Source organism: Podarcis tiliguerta, assembly GCF_965153285.1.
Source record: "Podarcis tiliguerta genome assembly, chromosome: 4".
NCBI lineage: Eukaryota > Metazoa > Chordata > Lepidosauria > Squamata > Lacertidae > Podarcis > Podarcis tiliguerta.
The window spans coordinates 4,521,485-4,539,456 of NC_139537.1; the positions used below are offsets into that span (position 1 = coordinate 4,521,485).

A 17,972-nucleotide genomic window follows, 5' to 3' on the forward strand; every position below is an offset into this window, starting at 1 on the left:
AGAATATTGGTATGCAAGCTTTTATATAGACACATTTGAAATTGCCCACCCTGTAGCCCAGGACTACCCCCCAATACATCATGCATACATCACAGAAAGAGGTGGTCCCCAACAGAAATACCGTATTTTTCGCCCTATAAGACGCACTTTTTCCCCTCCAAAAATGAAGGGGAAATGTGTGTGCGTCCTATGGGGCAAATGCAGGCTCCTTGGCTTCAGCGATAGCAATGTGAAGCCTCCGAAGCCTGCGCTTTGGAGGCTTTGCGTTGCTTCCGCTGAAGCCAGGAGAGTCTGCTCTTTGAGGCTGGCGGTGGGGAAAGCAGCGCTTCCCCCATCACCAGCCCCAGAGGATGGGGGGCAGCAGGAAGGCGCGCAACGCCTTCCCGCTACTCTCCAACCCGGCTTCAAGGCTGGCGGTGGGGAAAGCAGCGCTTCCCCCATCGCCAGCCCCAGAGGATGGGGGGCAGCGGGGAGGCGCGTGACGCCTTCCCACTACTCTCCAACCCTCCTGTGGGCTTTTGCGGGAGATGGGGGAATTCCCCCACCTCCCGCAAAAGCAGACAAAAGCCACGCGCTCTTTAAAGGGGCTCAGCGGCTTCTGCTGGCTTTTTTATGGGGGGGGGGATTCCCCCACCTCCTAGAAAAGCCCGCAGGAGCCGCGCACCCTTTAAAGAGCGCACCGCTCTTGGGGGCTTTTCCTCGAGGAGGGAGAAGGGACTGACTGGCCGTTTCAGTCCCTTCTCCCTCCTGGTCGAAAAGACCGCAAGAGTCACGCTGGGCTCCTGTGGGGTTTTTGGGAGGTGGGGGAATTCCGCCACCTCCCACAAAAGCAGGGAGAAGGTCTTGGAGTAGCGCACAGGCTGCGTGCAGCCTGTCCGCTGCTCCCAGAGCTGCGGGGGGGAAATCATATTTTTTTACTTGATTTCCCCCCCTGAAAACTAGGTGCGTCCTATGGGCCGGTGCGTCCTATAGGGCGAAAAATATGGTATATCACAGGGCGCAGTCTACAGCAGCATCCTGTCTGGCAGCAAACCTGTTAATGGTCACTGAATCCTTTTACCTGGGCATCCTGGCCATTCTTTTGTGCTGATAAATACTTAATTCCTGAGTCCAGGTCACAGGCTCACACCCTAGTAATATCTTAAATGTACCCTTAAGACAGGATTTGTGAGCACAGAGACAATGACAAACTGCAGAGGAATATTTGTGGTCACTGGGAGAGTCAAAATGACTTCTGGCTTGTTCTCCTGTACTATATCAGGCATGTGGACTATATCCCTATGTATGTGTTTGCCTTGTACATTTATGAACACTGAATTTATATATTTGAGACCTTAAATTCTTATACAGTCATACCTCTTGTTACGATCGGTTCAGGTTACATCTTTTCAGGTTGCGTCCTGCGGTGACCCGGAAGTACCAGAAAGGGTTAGTTCCGGGTTTCACAGCTCACGCATGCACAGATGCGCAAAATTACGTCACGCGCATGCGCAGACGCAGGTTGCATTCCTTTCAGGTTGTGAACAGGGCTCCAGAATGGATCCCGTTCACAACCAGAGGTACCACTGTAACAGTGACGATATTTAAAAGGTAAAGGTAAAGGTACCCCTGCCCGTACAGGCCAGTCTTGACAGACTCTAGGGTTGTGCGCCCATCTCACTTAAGAGGCCGGGGGCCAGCGCTGTCCGCAGACACTTCCGGGTCACGTGGCCAGCGTGACATCGCTGCTCTGGCGAGCCAGAGCCCCACACGGAAACGCAGTTTACCTTCCCGCCAATAAGCGGTCCCTATTTATCTACTTGCACCCGAGAGTGCTTTCGAACTGCTAGGTTGGCAGGCGCTGGGACCGAGCAACGGGAGCTCACCCCGCCGCGGGGATTCGAACCGCCGACCTTTCGATCGGCAAGTCCTAGGCACTGAGGCTTTTACCCACAGGCCACCCAAAGACCAAGCTCTCTCTCTCATGCCCTTCTTTCACATGCCAAAATCCTTTTTGCGTGTTTTTACCTTGTGTGTTACCCTGAGCTCTATGGATGAAGGGCAGTACACTAATTTGATAAATAATAATAATAGTATTTGTAATAATACTGTTTTTGAATACCTGTTGTTAACTGATTCCCCACCCCCCGATTCTGCACAGTAAAAAGAAAGGGCTTGTTCAAGCAGCACATAGTTAACCTGCGGAACTTCCTGCTGCAGGAAGCAGAGAGGACCACCAGCTGAGATGGCTTTAAAAGATTATTCAACAAATTTATGGAGCGGGAGAAGGCTATGGATGGCTACTAGCCAGGGTGCCTGGGCTCTGCCTCCACGGCCGGACGCAGCAATGCTTCCTTGCTGGATAGGGCCCTTGGGTTCGAATCCTGCTTGCGGGTTTCCCACAGGCATTTGGTTGGCGACTGTGAGAAGAGGACGCTGGACAAGGTGGGTCATTGGCCTGATCCAGAAGGCTATTCTGATGTTTCTTAGAGCCACTGCCAGTCAGTGCAGACCATATAGAGGTAGATAGATGAGTGGTCGGACTCCGTCTAAGGCAGCTTACTATGTTCATATGTTCACCACTTCCTTTCAAGAAACAAAGAGGAGACGGGGGGAATGAATTTGTCCTCTCTCTATCCTTTTCATTTAGTTTTCATGTTTCATTTCGTCTTCCCCCCACCCCTTATTCCTTTAGAAAGGGCTCAGGGATTTAAGGAATCTCAGAGCTCAAGCTGCTGAAGATGCCACAAAACAAAAGTTTAAAATAAGATAAAATAAAAAAGGAACAGGTGCTGGGAAAAAGCAAACTTGCAAACATGAGAGCAGATTAGGAGCAGACCATTTGTATTTCAGCTGTTGTTGTTCTTTAATATCATCCTGAAAATATTAACACTTTCTTTCTTTTTCTTTACTCTATTGGTAGCACAGTGGTACCTCTAGTTACGAACTTAATTAGTTCTGGAGCTCCGTTCTTAACCTGAAACAGTTCTTAACTAGAGGCATGCTTTCGCTAATGGGTCCTCTTGCTTATCTTTTAACTGAGCAAAATGAACAAAACCAGTGTGTGATTTAAGGAGAAAGCAAGCTTTCACTTTTCTTATGATCAGGCCTCATGCTAAACACCGAGGCTTTCAACCAAACACACAGAGGAAAACTTCCTCTAGGCTACACAGCCAATCAGAGCGTGTGCTAGCTCAGCGAGGCTCAAGCCCTTCCGCCTGGCTGCTAAGCAACACCTCCTTCCCTGCCCCTCTTGGTCAGCTGACTTACCAATAACAGATTTAACCCTTAAAGTAAACGGAATGATCTCTGCTGCTGCACATCCAATAGGCACACCTACTCTGAACACAAGTCCCAAGCCTTTGAACAAACCAGAGTGGCTGGGACAACCCATTAGCATATGGGTAGGCAAGCTAAGGCCCGGGGACCGGATCCAGCCCAGTTGCCGTCTGGGTCTGGCCCACAGACGGTCCAGTAATCGCCGTGTGGATTGGCGTGGATCTGATCGTTTGGGCTGCGCCACTGCTCGCGTTCAGCGGCGCCTCCTCCCTCCCTCCCCCTGGCTTCTCCCCACCCTCCCTAGAGCGGAGAGTAAGGGGGCTGGGCTTTGCTGCTGCCAGCCCCTCTCCGGAGCCCTTTCACGCGCTGCTCATCATCCCGCCGCTGCCAGCCCCTGCTGCTCGCAATATGCTTTTCAACATCTACATGCAGCCGCTGGGAGAGACCGTCAGGGGGTTTGGACTGGGTGTCCATCAATATGCAGATGGTACCCAGCTCTACCTCTCTTTCAAATCGGAACCAGTGAAGGCGGTGAAGGTCCTGTGTGAATGTCTGGAGGCAGTTGGAGGATGGATGGCGGCTAATGGATTGAGGTTGAATCCTGACAAGACAGAAGTACTGTTTTGGGGGGACAGGAGGCGGGCGGGTGTGGAGGACTCCCTGGTCCTGAATGGGGTAACTGTGTCCCTGAAGGACCAGGTGTGCAGCCTGGGAGTCATTCTGGACTCACAGCTGTCCATGGAGGCCCAAGTTAATTCTGTGCCCAGGGCAGCTGTTTACCAGCTCCATCTGGTACGCAGGATGAGACCCCACCTGCCCGCAGACTGTCTTGCCAGAGTGGTGCATGCTCTGGTTATCTCCCGCTTGGACTAATGCATTGCGCTCTGTGGGGCTACCTTTGAAGGTGACCCGGAAACTGCAATTAATCTAGAATGCGGCAGCTAGACTGGGGACTGGGAGCGGCCGCTGAGACAACATAACACCGGTCTTGAAAGACCTACTGGCTCCCAGTACATTTCCGAGCACAATTCAAAGTGTTGATGTTGACCTTTAAAGCCCTAAATGGCCTCTGCCCAGTAGACCTTAAGGAGCGTCTCCACCCCCATCGTCCATCCCGGACACTGAGGTCCAGCTCTGAGGGCCTTCTGGCGGTTCCCTCCCTGTGGGAAGCCAAGTTACAGGGAAGCAGGCAGAGGGCCTTCTCGGTAGTGGCACCTGCCCTGTGGAACGCCCTCCCACCAGATGTCAAAGAGAAAAATAACTACCAAACTTTTAGAAGACATCTGTAGGCAGCCCTGTTTAGGGAAGCTTTTAATGTTTAATAGACTATTGTATTTTAATATTCTGTTGGAAGTCGCCCAGAGTGGCTGGGGAAACCCAGTCAGATGGGCGTGGTATAAATAATATACCAGGGTGGCTTACCTGAGTAGAATGTGTCCTTTTATTTAAAATGCATCTCTGTGTTATTTGTGGGAATTTGTCCATTCCCCCCCCCCAAATATAGTCCAGCCCTCCACAAGGTCTGAGGGACAGTGGACCGGCCCCCTGCTGAAAAAAATTGCCGACCCCTGCATTAGGACATCTGGGAGGGGAAGGCAACCTCCGAGTTATTTTGAGGATGAGATGGGCAGCATGGCCCCCCGAGAGATCCGGACCTACCTTGTCAGTCATTTCTTCTGCCAGAGCTTCTATCTCCTCCTCAAACGGGGGATCTTCATAATCAGAATCATCTGCGGAGACAGACCAGGCATAGTTGAACTATGGAACTCCTTGCCACAGGAGGCAGTGATGGCTATGAAAGAGGATTAAGCACGTTCATGGAGAAGGAGGTGGAGGCTACTAATCCCCTTGGCTATGAGTCCTGGAAGACCTGCTCCCTGCCTGAAGGACTTCTCCCAGCTGGTCCGGACTGACTCCAGCTGCAAAAGCTGAGGCTGCTGAACAGACTCTCGGACAGGGGTGTTGTTTAGGGGGTTCTGTTGGGGAGGGCTGTTGCTGCGGTATTATTTTTCTGCTGTTATTGATATCAATTTCATTGATATAATTTTATTACTGATATATTTTTTCTGCTGCTGATATTATTTTAAATATTATTATGAATATTTTATTCTTTTTTAAAAAACCAATCTCAAAGCAGTTTACAAAATAGTAGACGATAACATTGTAACAGAGAAAGAATCATAGAGTTGGAAGAGACCACAAGGGCCATCGAGTCCAACCCCCTGCCAAGCAGGAAACACCATCAGAGCACTCCTGACATATGGTTGTCAAGCCTCTGCTTAAAGACCTCCAAAGAAGGAGACTCCACCACACTCCCTGGCAGCAAATTCCACTGTCAAACAGCTCTTACTGTCAGGAAGTTCTTCCTAATGTTTAGGTGGAATCTTCTTTCTTGTAGTTTGGATCCATTGCTCCGTGTCCGCTTCTCTGGAGCAGCAGAAAACAACCTTTCTCCCTCCTCTAGGTGACATCCTTTTATATATTTGAACATGGCTATCATATCACCCCTTAACCTCCTCTTCTCCAGGCTAAACATGCCCAGCTCCCTTAGCCGTTCCTCATAAGGCATCGTTTCCAGGCCAAGATGAACAACAAAAAGCTTCTGAAAGCTAAAACACCAACAGACTATAAAAACCAGATTAAAACTGACACCAACCCGTTTTTCTGCGATGTTGACATTTTGTGGGACGCACAAGAGTGGCTTAGATTTCCAGGAATGCCCTATTGTGCACCTAGACCAAAATCTATTGGAAGAGGTTTTCCAAGGTGGGCGATATTGTTGGTGCTCGCTTGAGAGGTGCCAAACTGTATCACATGCCCAGATTTCAAAACAGAACTTCACATTCAGAATCTGAACAGTGAAGTTGGGGAAAGCGGGCCGACTTCCAAATACCCCTTTCACAGAATCACAGAACTGCTGTGTTGGAAGGGAACGTCAAAGGGCATCTAGTCCAAACCCCCCCCCCCCTGCAAAGGAGGGATCGCACAGCACTGAGCTTTCTCTTCCGCCAGTCACAGGCACTCACCCAAGTCTGTCTGGAAGAGGAGGGGGGGCTTCGAAGGTGGCTCAGGGGCACCGGTCCGCTCCACAATCTTCAGGCGGGGAAAGAGCGCGGGCGGCTGCTCGGGATCTTGCCGGTCGTTTTTCACAGGAGGACTGGAATGAGAAACAACAGAGACCTCGCTTTAAAATCAGCCCCAAAGCTGGCATCGTTCTCCTGGCTCAGCCGCTTCATGAGCTCAGAAGAACATCCAAAGAGCCCGGCAGGATCAGGCCCTTGGGCCACCGAGTCCAGCATCCTGTTCTCGCAGGGTGCCTCTAGGGACAAGCCAGCAAGCAGGATTCGAACACAAGAGCAACGCTCCCCTCCTGCAGTTTCCAGAAGCATCGCTGCCTCCGACCATGGAGGCAAAACAGAGCCATTATGGCGGAAATCCCATAATTTAACCATGCACTGTGTCAAGAAGTTATTTCTTTCATCTGAATCCTACAATATTCAGCTTTACTGGGTTCTAGTTCTAGCCTTAAAAAGCAGAGACATCACCTTGCCGGCAAAGGTCCGTCTAGTTAAAGCTCTGGTTTTCCCAGTAGTGATGTATGGAAGTGAGAGCTGGACCATAAAGAAGGCTGATCGTCGAAGAATGGATGCTTTTGAATTCTGGTGCTGGAGGAGACTCTTGAGAGTCCCATGGACTGCAAGAAGATCAAACCGATCCATTCTGAAGGAAATCAGCCCTGAGTGCTCACTGGAAGGACAGATCCTGAAGCTGAGGCTCCAAGACTTTGGCCACCTCATGAGAAGAGAAGACTCCCTGGAAAAGACCCTGATGTTGGGAAAGATGGAGGGCACAAGGAGAAGGGGACAACAGAGGACAGGTCTTGTGCAAGAGGAAAAAAAGAAATATCTCAGTCCACCTGCCAAGAAAAATAAAGAACTTATTTATGTATGCTACAACAGCGGCAAGAGTCTTGTTAGCACAAGGATGGAAGAATGAGGAAATCCCAACTAAAGAACACTGGCAAGAAAAATTGGTGAGCTATGCGGAATTGGCCAAATTGACATACAAGCTGCCTGAGAAGGAAGTGACTTCAAGGAAGAGTGGGAACTTTTTACAAATTATTTTAAAAGACAAGAAAATGATCTGGACTCCTTGGCAGGTTTTGAATAAACATCCACAAATTTATTAGTTGAACATCTGATCGATAAGGCAAAGAGGGGAGCTGAGGGAATTCCGTGGGTGGGGGGCGGAAGGGGGGAAATAATGTAACTGATTATTTGGATTGATAATTTGGTATGTTGAAATTGTTTAATAAAAATCATTTTATGTAAAATTATTATTATTTATTACTTATACCCCACCCATCTGGCTGGGTTTCCCCAACCACTCTGGGCGGCTCCCAACAGAATATTAAAAACATGATAAAATATCAAACACTAAAAACTTCCCTAAAGAGGGCTGCCTTCAGATGTCTTCTAAAAGTCAGATAGCTGTGTATTTCCTTGACATCTGCTGGGAGTGCGGGCGTCACTACCAAGAAGGCCCTCAAAAAACTATCCTCAATTTCTTCTTGGATGTCCCAGCGGGATGAGCAATTCCGAGAGATACTTGGGAGGATTTACTGTAAGCTGCTGAAACCCATGATAATAGCAGCACTCTGTTTTTATTACAGTGGTGCCTCGCAAGACGAAATTAATTCGTTCTGCGAGTTTTTTCGTCTTGTGAATTTTTTCATCTTGCGAAGCACCACTGTGCATTGACGGTTTCCCATAGGAATGCATTGACGGTTTTTAAAAAAAGGCGCAAGACGTTTTCATCTTGCGAAGCAAGCCCATAGGGAAATCCGTCTTGCGAAGCAACTCAGAAAACGAAAAACTCTTTCGTCTTGCGAGTTTTTCGTCTTCCGAAGCATTCGTCTTGCAGGGCACCACTGTACTTCTGTTTTAATAGATTCCCTTCTTTATACTGTTTTAATTCTATTAAATTACTTTGTAGAGTTTGTCTTCTAGACACTTTCAGCTTCAGAAAGGATATAAACAAATGTAATAAATAATAATAATAACAATAATAATAATAATATCACTAGTAATGTGATGTCTTTATTGTAACAATCTGAATGTGAGCTTTTGCAGCAATTTAAAGAGAACAGAATGACAGAAAGGCAAACAGGAGAGTCAGAAAGGAACTCAAGGTTACAGATTTTTTAAAAATGGGGCCAAGATCTTAGGAAGAGGCTTTTTATAACCCAATGGCTCACCTAAGACCAGCATCCCATCCTCAAAGTGGTCAATGGACCAACTGTGGAGGGAGGGCAGAGCCACCTTGCCTAGTAGCCATCGAAAGCCCTCTCCTCCTTGAATTTGTCTAACCCTCTTTTAGAGAAGTGCCCAGTCACCAACTGGCCAAGAGTCACCCTGTTGGCTCCCAGAGAGGAGGCACAAAGGAAGGTTCTTTGCTGCAACCAGAAAACGCAGCAAAATTAGACTTCCTTTGCTGTTGCAACTTCCCTCTCGCTGCCTTCCAAGCTCAGTGCGCCACGTGAGGAGGAGGCAGTGATTTACTTACTCTCAGGAAACGAGGAGGGGGGATCCCCCCCCCGAGCAAAGCGGAAAAACTAAATCACTGGTTCCCCCCAAAATAAATAATCGGTTCCCCGTTCCCTTTTGCTACGAAGCTGGATGGCCCCAGTGAAAATACGCTGGACTAGATGGGCTCTGCAATAGCTGGGATAGCTCAGTTGGTAGAGCTTGAGATTCTTAATCTCAGGGTTGTGGGTTCGAGCCCCACATTGCATGGCAGGGGGTTGGACGTGATGGCCCCTGGCGTCCCTTCCAAGGAGGTGCAAGGACACCTAGGGACATGCTGTTGTCACAGGCCTAGATCTCCCTCTAGGGCAGAGGTCACCAGCCTGGAGTGCTCTTGTAGTTTCTGGACTACAAATCCCATCAGTGCTTGATGGTATGTGACGGCTGGGACTGATGGGAGTTGTAGTCCAAAACATCAGGAGCACTGCAGTCTGGCAAAGGCTGCTTTACGTGCAAATGCAATGGAGGGGATCATAGAAGTGTAATCGCAGCTAATGAATTCCTGCCGCCCAACCACTGTCTAGTAACCTCCAACAAAGGAGACTCCCGCACCTTCCGTTGGAGTCCGTTCTGTGGTCAGACAACCTTTGCCCTCAGGCATTTCTTCCTAATGTTTAGCCGGAAACATCCTTTCTTGCTATTTGAATCCATCCTTTCCAGGTCTGCCCTCCGGTGAAGCAGAAAACAAGCTTGCTCTGTCTTTCTACATTTTTAGCAGTTCTTATCTGTAAACCGGGACGCAGGTGGCGCTGTGGGTTAAACCACAGAGCCTAGGGCTTGCCAATCGGAAGGTCGGGGGTTCGAATCCCCGCAATGACGGGGTGAGCTCCCGTTGCTCGGTCCCTGCTCCTGCCAACCTAGCAGTTTGAAAGCACCTCACAGTGCGAGTAGATAAATAGGTACCATTCCGGTGGGAAGGTAAACGGCGTTTCCGTGCACTGCTCTGGTTCACCAGAAGCGGCTCAGTCATGCTGGCCACATGACCCGGAAGCTGTACGCTGGCTCCCTCGGCCAGTAAAGCGAGATGAGCGCCGCAACCCCAGAGTCGTCCATGCCTGGACCTAATGGTCAGGGGTCCCTTTACCTTTACCTTTTATCTGGAAACCACCTTGAGTTCTGTCAGGGAAAAGGTTGGAGAACTTTTGGATAAATCCATCAGTCAATGAGACAGCCCTTCAGATAGTTGAAGACGGCTGTCATACCAACTCACAGTCTCCTCTTTTCCAGGCTAAACATTAGGGATGGGCAAGATGTCGGTATATCATCCAAAACCGGTTTGAAGTCCGTATCGTGAGATCGGTTTTGTACTTCTTGACCCGGCAATATATCGCAAATCATGACGTGTTTGTGTGCGCTATGCAGAAATCACGATGTGGGGAAAACCATAAAGCAAGTCAATGCCTCTACTTAGCTGAAAACCAGATATCACCTTTACATAGCTCCATCCTTATTCCAGACATTGTGATATATTGGTATATCGCGATGCTTAAAGTAAAGGTAAAGGGACCCCTGACCATTAGGTCGAGTCGTGGCCTGGGGTTGCAGTACACATCTCGCTTTATTGGCCAAGGGAGCCGGCGTACAGCTTCCGGGTCATGTGGCCAGCATGACTAAGCTGCTTCTGGCGAACCAGAGCAGTGCACGGAAACGCCGTTTACCTTCCCGCCGGAGTGGTACCTCTTTATCTACTTGCACTTTGATGTGCTTTTGAACTGCTAGGTTAGCAGGAGCAGGGACCAAGCAACGGGAGCTCACCCCGTCGCAGGGATTCGAACAGCCTACCTTCTGATCGGCACGTCCTAGGCTCTGTGGTTTAACCCACAGCACCACCCACGTCCCATATTGAAAACCAGATATCGCCCAGTCCTAGTAAACATACCCAACTCCCTCGACCGATCCTCATATGGCTTAGTCTCCAGACCCTTGATCATCTTGTTCAACCCTCTCTGCACACCTTCCAGCTGGTCAGTATCCTTCTAAACTGGGGTGCCCAGTTCATGGCAGGGGGAGGTGTCCATTTCTTCCACACACACAGAGTCCACATGAGCTCAGAAAAAAATCCCTTTTACAAAAGAGGCTAGTTAGGTTTCCAAGTTAATTCAAGAGCAGAGATTTGAGAAGTTCTCTCTTCTCCAGTAGTGAGGGCACAACCTCAGGCTCTGTAGTTGTTCCCTTTTCCTAATCAGCAGTTTTTCTAGATCTCTGCAGCCACAGCACACCCCATTAAACTAAAGCAGGCTGCTGCTGCTGCTTTTCAGTTCTTTTAGCTTTTGCAAGGTTCCGCCTCCCAAAAATTACATTCTGCAGTTCACTCGGCAGACCGTTCCTCCCTGGAGAAACCTCGTCCTGCAGTAAAACAGGTTCCCATGGCATCTGCAGACTCGAAACCTGCTTTTCCACTTGGCCTCTGGGATCCCTGCCAATCCACCACTGAGATCAGCAGCAACGAGAAACCCAGACAGAAGGGGAAAACAGGACTCACTTGAAAGCAACAAAACACAACCATCGGGCTTCTAAAACGATTCTTGCAAAAACATGCACACAGGCCTTAACTGGTCCAAAAAAAGAAAGAGGAACTATGGGTTGTTGGTTTTTTAAAAAAATGCAAACCGTTTTTTAAAATGTAGGTCTCTCATTGTTTTCTTAAGTGCCGTATTTTTCCCTCTATAAGACGCACCAGACCATAAGACGCACCTAGTTTTTGGAGGAGGAAAACAAGAAAAAAAATATTCTGAATCTCAGAAGCCAGAACAGCAAGAGGGATCGCTGTGCAGTGAAAGCAGCAATCCCTCTTGCTATTCAGGCTTCTGGGATAGCTGCGCAGCCTGCATTCACTCCATAAGACGCACACACATTTCCCCTTACTTTTTAGGAGGGAAAAAGTGAGTCTTCTAGAGCAAAAAATACGGTATCCTGTCTGAACAAAGATACATCGAGGATGGATTCTCGGCACTGATCTCTCTTGGCAAAGGGAAGCATTTATTTATGTGGTTATTATTTAAAATACAGGGTGGGCGTCTGTTGGTGGAGAAGGGCGTTCATCTCTCTAGCTGAGAGTTGGGGGGACGTCACTGTCCCCCAGGTAAGAGATGGGGTGGAAAGGATGGGGGGTCAGTTTTTGACCTGTGGCAGGATTTGTACCTGATTACAGTGGTACCTCGGGTTAAGAACTTAATTCGTTCTGGAGGTCCGTTCTTAACCTAAATGGCCATCCAACCTCCAGCAAAGCTGAGTCCATTCCACTGTCGAACAGCTTTCTATTATTACATGTGAACACCCATTTTCATTTGGTGATATTTATGAGATATTTTAAGATATATATTGCAGCTATGTTGCACTCTGGGGGTGTGTCACAATGGATTTCTTAGTGGTTTGCTTGTTTTTTTATTTCACGCACACTGAAAAGAGCTGCCTATTGCTTATTTAAAAGGTGTGATTTTACTATTATCACTAAGAAGTTGCGGGCGGACAAAGGATTTGTATTTTTAGGGAGAATGCACTGGTTTTTGTTGAGGTGTAAACCACACGAACAGATTTCCTGAAGCAGTACACAATCTTGTTACAGTGGTGCCCCGCAAGACGAATGCCTCGCAAGACAGAAAACCCGTAAGACGAAAGGGTTTTCCGTTTGCAGAGGCGCTTCGCAAGACGAATTTCCCTATGGGCTTGCTTCGCAAGACGAAAATTGACGAAAATTTTTGAGGGTTTTTTTCGCTCCAAAACCCCTTTTTCTGAAGCGCTAAGCTGCTAAAAGCATTTTAGCAGCAAAACCACTAATCCCTTAAGCCTTAAAAAGCCGTTTTTAGCCCTTAAACTGTCAATAGCGCTAATAGCGCTAATCCACTAATGGGCTTGCTTCGCAAGACGAAAAAACCGCAAGACAAAAAGACTCGCGGAATGGATTCTTTTCGTCTTGCGAGGCACCACTGTATTATTATTAACCATATTGAACTTGCATACTCAGTGCTATTTTTCAAGAAAAACAGGTGCTGGAGCTCACATTCTCCCTCGTTCTCTCAGAATGGCAATGGCACCCACCTGAGAGGTGCCGGAACTGAGCTCCTGAGAGCTCCGCCTGGAAACAAAAGCCCTGTCTACACTGCTCCAGGATATAAGTTTGTTGACTTATTGTTGACTTATTGTTGACTGCTTCATATTTCTAAGCGGTTGGGGAAACCCTAAAAGTGGTAGTTTACAAAAGACGGCACAATACGTGCCGAGTGTTCGCTGCAAGCCACCCCCCACAGCGCAGTGAAATGCGGAAAGCTACAGCAGACTCTCACCACATGTGCCATCGACAACTGCAAAAGAGGCCCCTGGCCAGTGGAGCGAGAGCAGGGTGGAAAGCCAAATGAATTCGTTTGTTGCAAAGTCCCCAAATACAATAAGAGATTCCTGCCAAACGCCAGGGCCTGTTACAGAAATAGACAGAGAGGGAGGGGAGAGGGAGTTCATGCGCAAGGAGAGTGCACTGGGGGGAAACCTGTTGCCACATCCGGAAGATCAAATGTTGACCAAAGAGAGCAACGCCAAACAGAGTGGGAGGTTCCTGTCCTCCCCCCCAAAACACAAACACACACACACACACAGACTTTAAAACAGCAGTTCTCAACCTGTGGGTCCCCAGATGTTGTTGGACTACAACTCGCATCATCGATACGATAATCTTTATTGTCACTGTCCCATACAGAACAACGAAATTGAAAAATCTACATCAGACATTCAAAAACCCACAAGCCCGCTATCCCAGCTATCCCAGCCTGGTTAGCCCCTAAAAACTCTGATACCCCATTTTAAAATACAATATACTCCCATACAGACTACCTTACACTGCGTTTAAAACCAAAATCGCATTTGGGTAGAAACTGTTTCTCAGGCGGCTAGTCCTGGTCTTTATAACCCTGGACCTTCTTTTCCAGAAGGCAGAAACTGAAAGAGATAATTTCCGGGGTGCGCACTATCCTGCGCTATCTCTGCCGCTTTGTTATGGCACCTGGAAGCGTAGATTTGATCCAAGGTGGGAAAAGTGCACCCAATTATTCTCTCCGCAGTCTTTACAACCCTGGACAGCATTGCTTTTTCCCCTGACCGTGCAGCTCCCAAACCACACACACAGACCATAAGTTAATACACTCTCCACAGTACAATGGTAACATGGTAAAACAGGTCCTTTGAGAGATTGTTTTTCCGGAGGATTCTCAGAAAATATAACCTCTGCTGTGCTCTCTTCATCAGGTCTTTGCTGTTTTCTCCCCAGGTTAGGTCATCTCACATCTCCATTCCCAGAAATCGAAACTCCGAGACCTGTTCCACACACTCCCCCTCAATAATAAGTGGCCTTGCTAGCTAGGGGTGATGGGAGTTGTAGTCCAACAACATCTGGGGACCCACAGGTTGAGAAAGGCTGCTTTAAAAGAACAAAATCTCTCTCTCTCTCAATCTCTCTCTCTTTTTAAGAGTGGAACTGACCTGAATGCAAAGAACAGAGGAGATCAGAAACAGCAAAAGAGGAATCCTGGCTGGCCTCATAGAGAGTTGGAAGGGACCCCCAGAGCTCATCAAGTCCAACCCCTGGGATGCAACAACCGCAGCTAAAGGGTCCCTGGCAAGTCCAAGCTGCAGCAGAGCCCCCCTTACAGGGCTGGCGTCCAGGCTCTGGGGTTACCTCTGGGGTCCCTTGTAGCCTGATGGGATTTGGGGGGGCCGGACACCCTATTCTTGGCTCCCGGACAGCCAGCCTCTGGGCAGGCTAGGAGGGCAGTGGTGGAAACTTACATGGCAAATCCAACTGGGCCTGGCTCTCCCTGGGCTGCCGTCTCTATAGAAACGAGCTTCAGCCATCCATGCAGGAAACAAAGAGGCAGTAATCCTGGCTCCCAGAGGCTGAATGGAAAAGGTGTGCCAAGCCAGAGGGTAAAACTTTGGGTAGAGTTCTTATCGCGGCAAAACAGAAGAGTAATGAAATTCCCTCTATACAAGATTGGGTTCAAAAGCTGACAGAATATGCAGAATTCGACGGTCTATCAGAAAAAAATAAAGAATAAATCAAAACAGGAATTTGTTTCAAAATGGGAGGTTTTCAAAGAATATTTGAACTATAAATACAGTAGTTTAAACTCGGTTGTGGCATTCGAGGAACTTCAGTAACAGCTGCAAGGCAGATATAAGAATTAAGATATATTAAGAAAAAGTTTAATGATGATAAAAGTGTGTATTGGAAATAAGTTATATGAAATTGAAATACGGAATAGACGGGAGGTTGGGTCTTTAGTGTTAAGACCAGTTTATGTCTTATTGTTTAAGAAAATTCTGTGTCTGTGGTTATTCCTGTGTGGAATTCGGTATTTGTGTTTTCTCTTTTTTCTTTTCTTGCTGTATCAATAATAATAATAATAATAAAACCTTTGGGTAGAAGCTCTGCGCCACCTTCACACGCATTTGGGGAAAGGGGTCTGGCCATCGCAGCGCTAAAAGTGTGCCGAAAATGAGCACCAGCACCCCATCTTGCAGGGGGCGGAACAAAATGCATTTTGGGCGCAAATGCAATGCCAAATGAATGCCGATTAGCCAGACACAATGAGGGCAAGAGCTGCAGCGAGGCTGCCTGCGAGAGGCCTTCTTGTGCCCGTATCTAGAGGTTTCTGCTCAATTTGCCGTATTTTTCGCTCTATAAGATGCACGAGACCACAAGACGCACCTAGTTTTTGGAGGAGGAAAATATGAAAGAAAATATTCTGAATCTCAGAAGCCAGAACAGCAAGAGGGATCGCTGCGCAGTGAAAGCAGCAATCCCTCTTGCTGTTCTGGCTCCTGGGATAGCTGCGCAGCCTGCATTCGCTCCATAAGACGCGAACACATTTCCCCTTCCTTTTTAGGAGGGAAAAAGTGAGTCTTATAGAGCAAAAAATACGGTATATTGCAAAGTATTGTGAGATTCATATTTGGCCCTTTGTCACAAGAGCTTCATACAAGGTAAAAACACAAGTAGATTGTAAAAATAATAAAATAAAATAAAATAAAATAAAATAAAAGCAATAACCCCCCTCCCCACTTCCCACAAAGACATTTAAAAGGCTGTAGGATATCAATCAGACAAAGTACATAGCTTGAAAAAATAATGGGAGATGTAACAGAAGCTATCTCACTACTAAGCCAGCTTTGAGATCACCCTTACAACTTTGTGCAAAGTGATAACCAGCAACCCAGGGGAGCTTACTTCCGTCAAAGCAGCATAGGATTGCAGAGTTGGAAGGAACCCCAAAGGCCATCTAGTCCAACCCCCGTCATGCAGGAATCTCAGTTTGATCATCCATGACAGATGAGCATCCAAGCTTTGCTCAAAAGGAAGGACAGTCAACAAACTCCCGAGGGAGACCATTCAGCTGACTGGCAGGAAGTTCTTCCTTATATTTAGTTGGAATCTCCTTTCTTGCAACTTGAAACCATGGGTTCGAGTCCTACCCTCCAGAGCAGGAGAAAACAAGCCTGCTCCCTCCTCCATGTGACAGGCCTTCAGGTATTTGAAGAGTGCTATCCTATCTCCTCTGAGTCTCCCCTTTTCCAGGCTAAACATACCCAGCTCCTTCAACCATTCTTCATCAGGCATCCTTTCCAGACCCTGGCTCTTGGTCACTCTACTCTGCCCACCTTCCAGCTTGTCAACATCCTTCTTAAATTGTGGTGCCCAGAATTGGACCCAGTGTTCCAGATGGGGTCTGACCACAGCAGAATACAGTGGTACCATTACTTCCCTTGATCAGGACACTAGACTTTGAGTAAACTATTGTTTTAAACCACAATTCCCTCCCCCTTCAGTGTCTCCCCCTTCTCATGCCCATGCTATGGCCATTGGTTTGATGCAACCTGCCTTCCCTTTGCTCCCCTACCGACCCTTGACTTTGTACAAATCCAGGATTGAAATACAGCCCTACAAATCCTCCAATGGGAGCAGTGTGACGACAGCCTTGCATTTTTATGGATATAGGCAGAAAATCTGCCAGGAGTCAAGCACATTTGGCACCTGGCTATGGGCCACTTGCAACCAAGGGAGGATGCCCAGGTGCCAGGTAAGCGCCAAGCAGACACATGACGTCTCCTGCACCTGGATCCTTGGGTCTTGCCCGTTTTCACACGCTAGCAACACATCCTGTAGAATTCTATCTGTTATATTTTATCTGAACAATCAGAACGAATTTCAGGAACCAAAAAGGCCATACTGAAATACCTTGGAACCTGGGAAGTCAAACGGAATCTGTTCCAGAAGTCCATTCAACTTCCAAAACATGCGGCTTCCGATTGGCTGAAGGAGGCTCCTGCAGCCGGGCGTTCGGCTTCCAAAAAGCATTCGAAAACTGGAATGCTCACTTCCGGGTTTCGGTCGTTCGGGAGCCGATTTATTCAGGAGGCAAGGCATTCGAGATCCAAGGCACGACTGTATAGTCATACCTCGGGTTGTGAACGTGATCCGTGCGGGAGGCATGTTTGCAACCCACAGCGTTCAAAGCCTGAAGCACCGCATCTGCGCACGCGCAATTCGGCGCTTCTGTGCATGTGTGTGACATCATTTTGCGCTTCTGCGCATGCGCCGAAACCCGAAAGTAACCCGTTCCAGTAATTCCAGGTTCGGCACGGTCCGCAACCCGCAAACACGCAACCCGCAGTGTTCGTAACCCAAGATATGACTGTATACGACTTTTGTGCTGTCTGGCCCCAAAATGACAGCTAGGCATTCTGTTTTGGCAACTTTAACCGTGGTTTAAGGAGCCATTTGGTGTCTAGCTTATATACCTAAGTTTCTAACACTGCATATATGTTTTTATTCTATGGTAAGAGATTCCTCGGGACGCGGGTGGCGCTGTGGGTTAAACCACAGGGGCTAGGACCTGCGGATCAGAAGGTCGGTGGTTTGAATCCCTCCGACGGGGTGAGCTCCTGTTGCTCGGTCCCTGCTCCTGCCAACCTAGCAGTTCAAAAGCACGTCAAAGTGCAAGTAGATAAATAGGTACCGCTCCAGCGGGAAGGTAAACGGCGTTTCCGTGTGCTGCTCTGGTTTGCCAGAAGCGGCTTAGTCATGCTGGCCACATGACCCAGAAGCTGTATGCCAGCTCCCTTGGCCAGTAAAGCGAGATG

The 17,972-nt window shown here is 48.1% G+C and overlaps 2 protein-coding genes across 20 annotated transcripts in view; one reads left to right on the forward strand and one right to left on the reverse strand.

The window, feature by feature from the left end:
- LOC310676834 (tigger transposable element-derived protein 1-like) overlaps positions 1 to 17,972 on the forward strand; it is a gene marked incomplete at its 3' end in the record, with an annotated part of 1,439,559 nt that overhangs the window by 140,482 nt on the left and 1,281,105 nt on the right. The gene's annotated exons all lie outside the window — the stretch shown is intronic.
- The window catches only part of ARAP1 (ArfGAP with RhoGAP domain, ankyrin repeat and PH domain 1), a 156,110-nt gene that overhangs the window by 77,781 nt on the left and 60,357 nt on the right, over positions 1 to 17,972 (reverse strand). For all 19 annotated transcript variants that reach the window (XR_014510164.1, XR_014510165.1, XM_083436072.1 and 16 more), the window contains 2 exons: positions 6,285 to 6,415; positions 4,918 to 4,988 (listed from right to left, as the gene is read on the reverse strand). Coding sequence is in view for 17 of the 19 variants with exons in the window: in XM_083436072.1 (XP_083292198.1) it covers positions 4,918 to 4,988; positions 6,285 to 6,415 (202 nt within the window). In the remaining 2 variants the exon portion in view is untranslated. The remainder of the gene's footprint in view (positions 1 to 4,917; positions 4,989 to 6,284; positions 6,416 to 17,972) is intronic.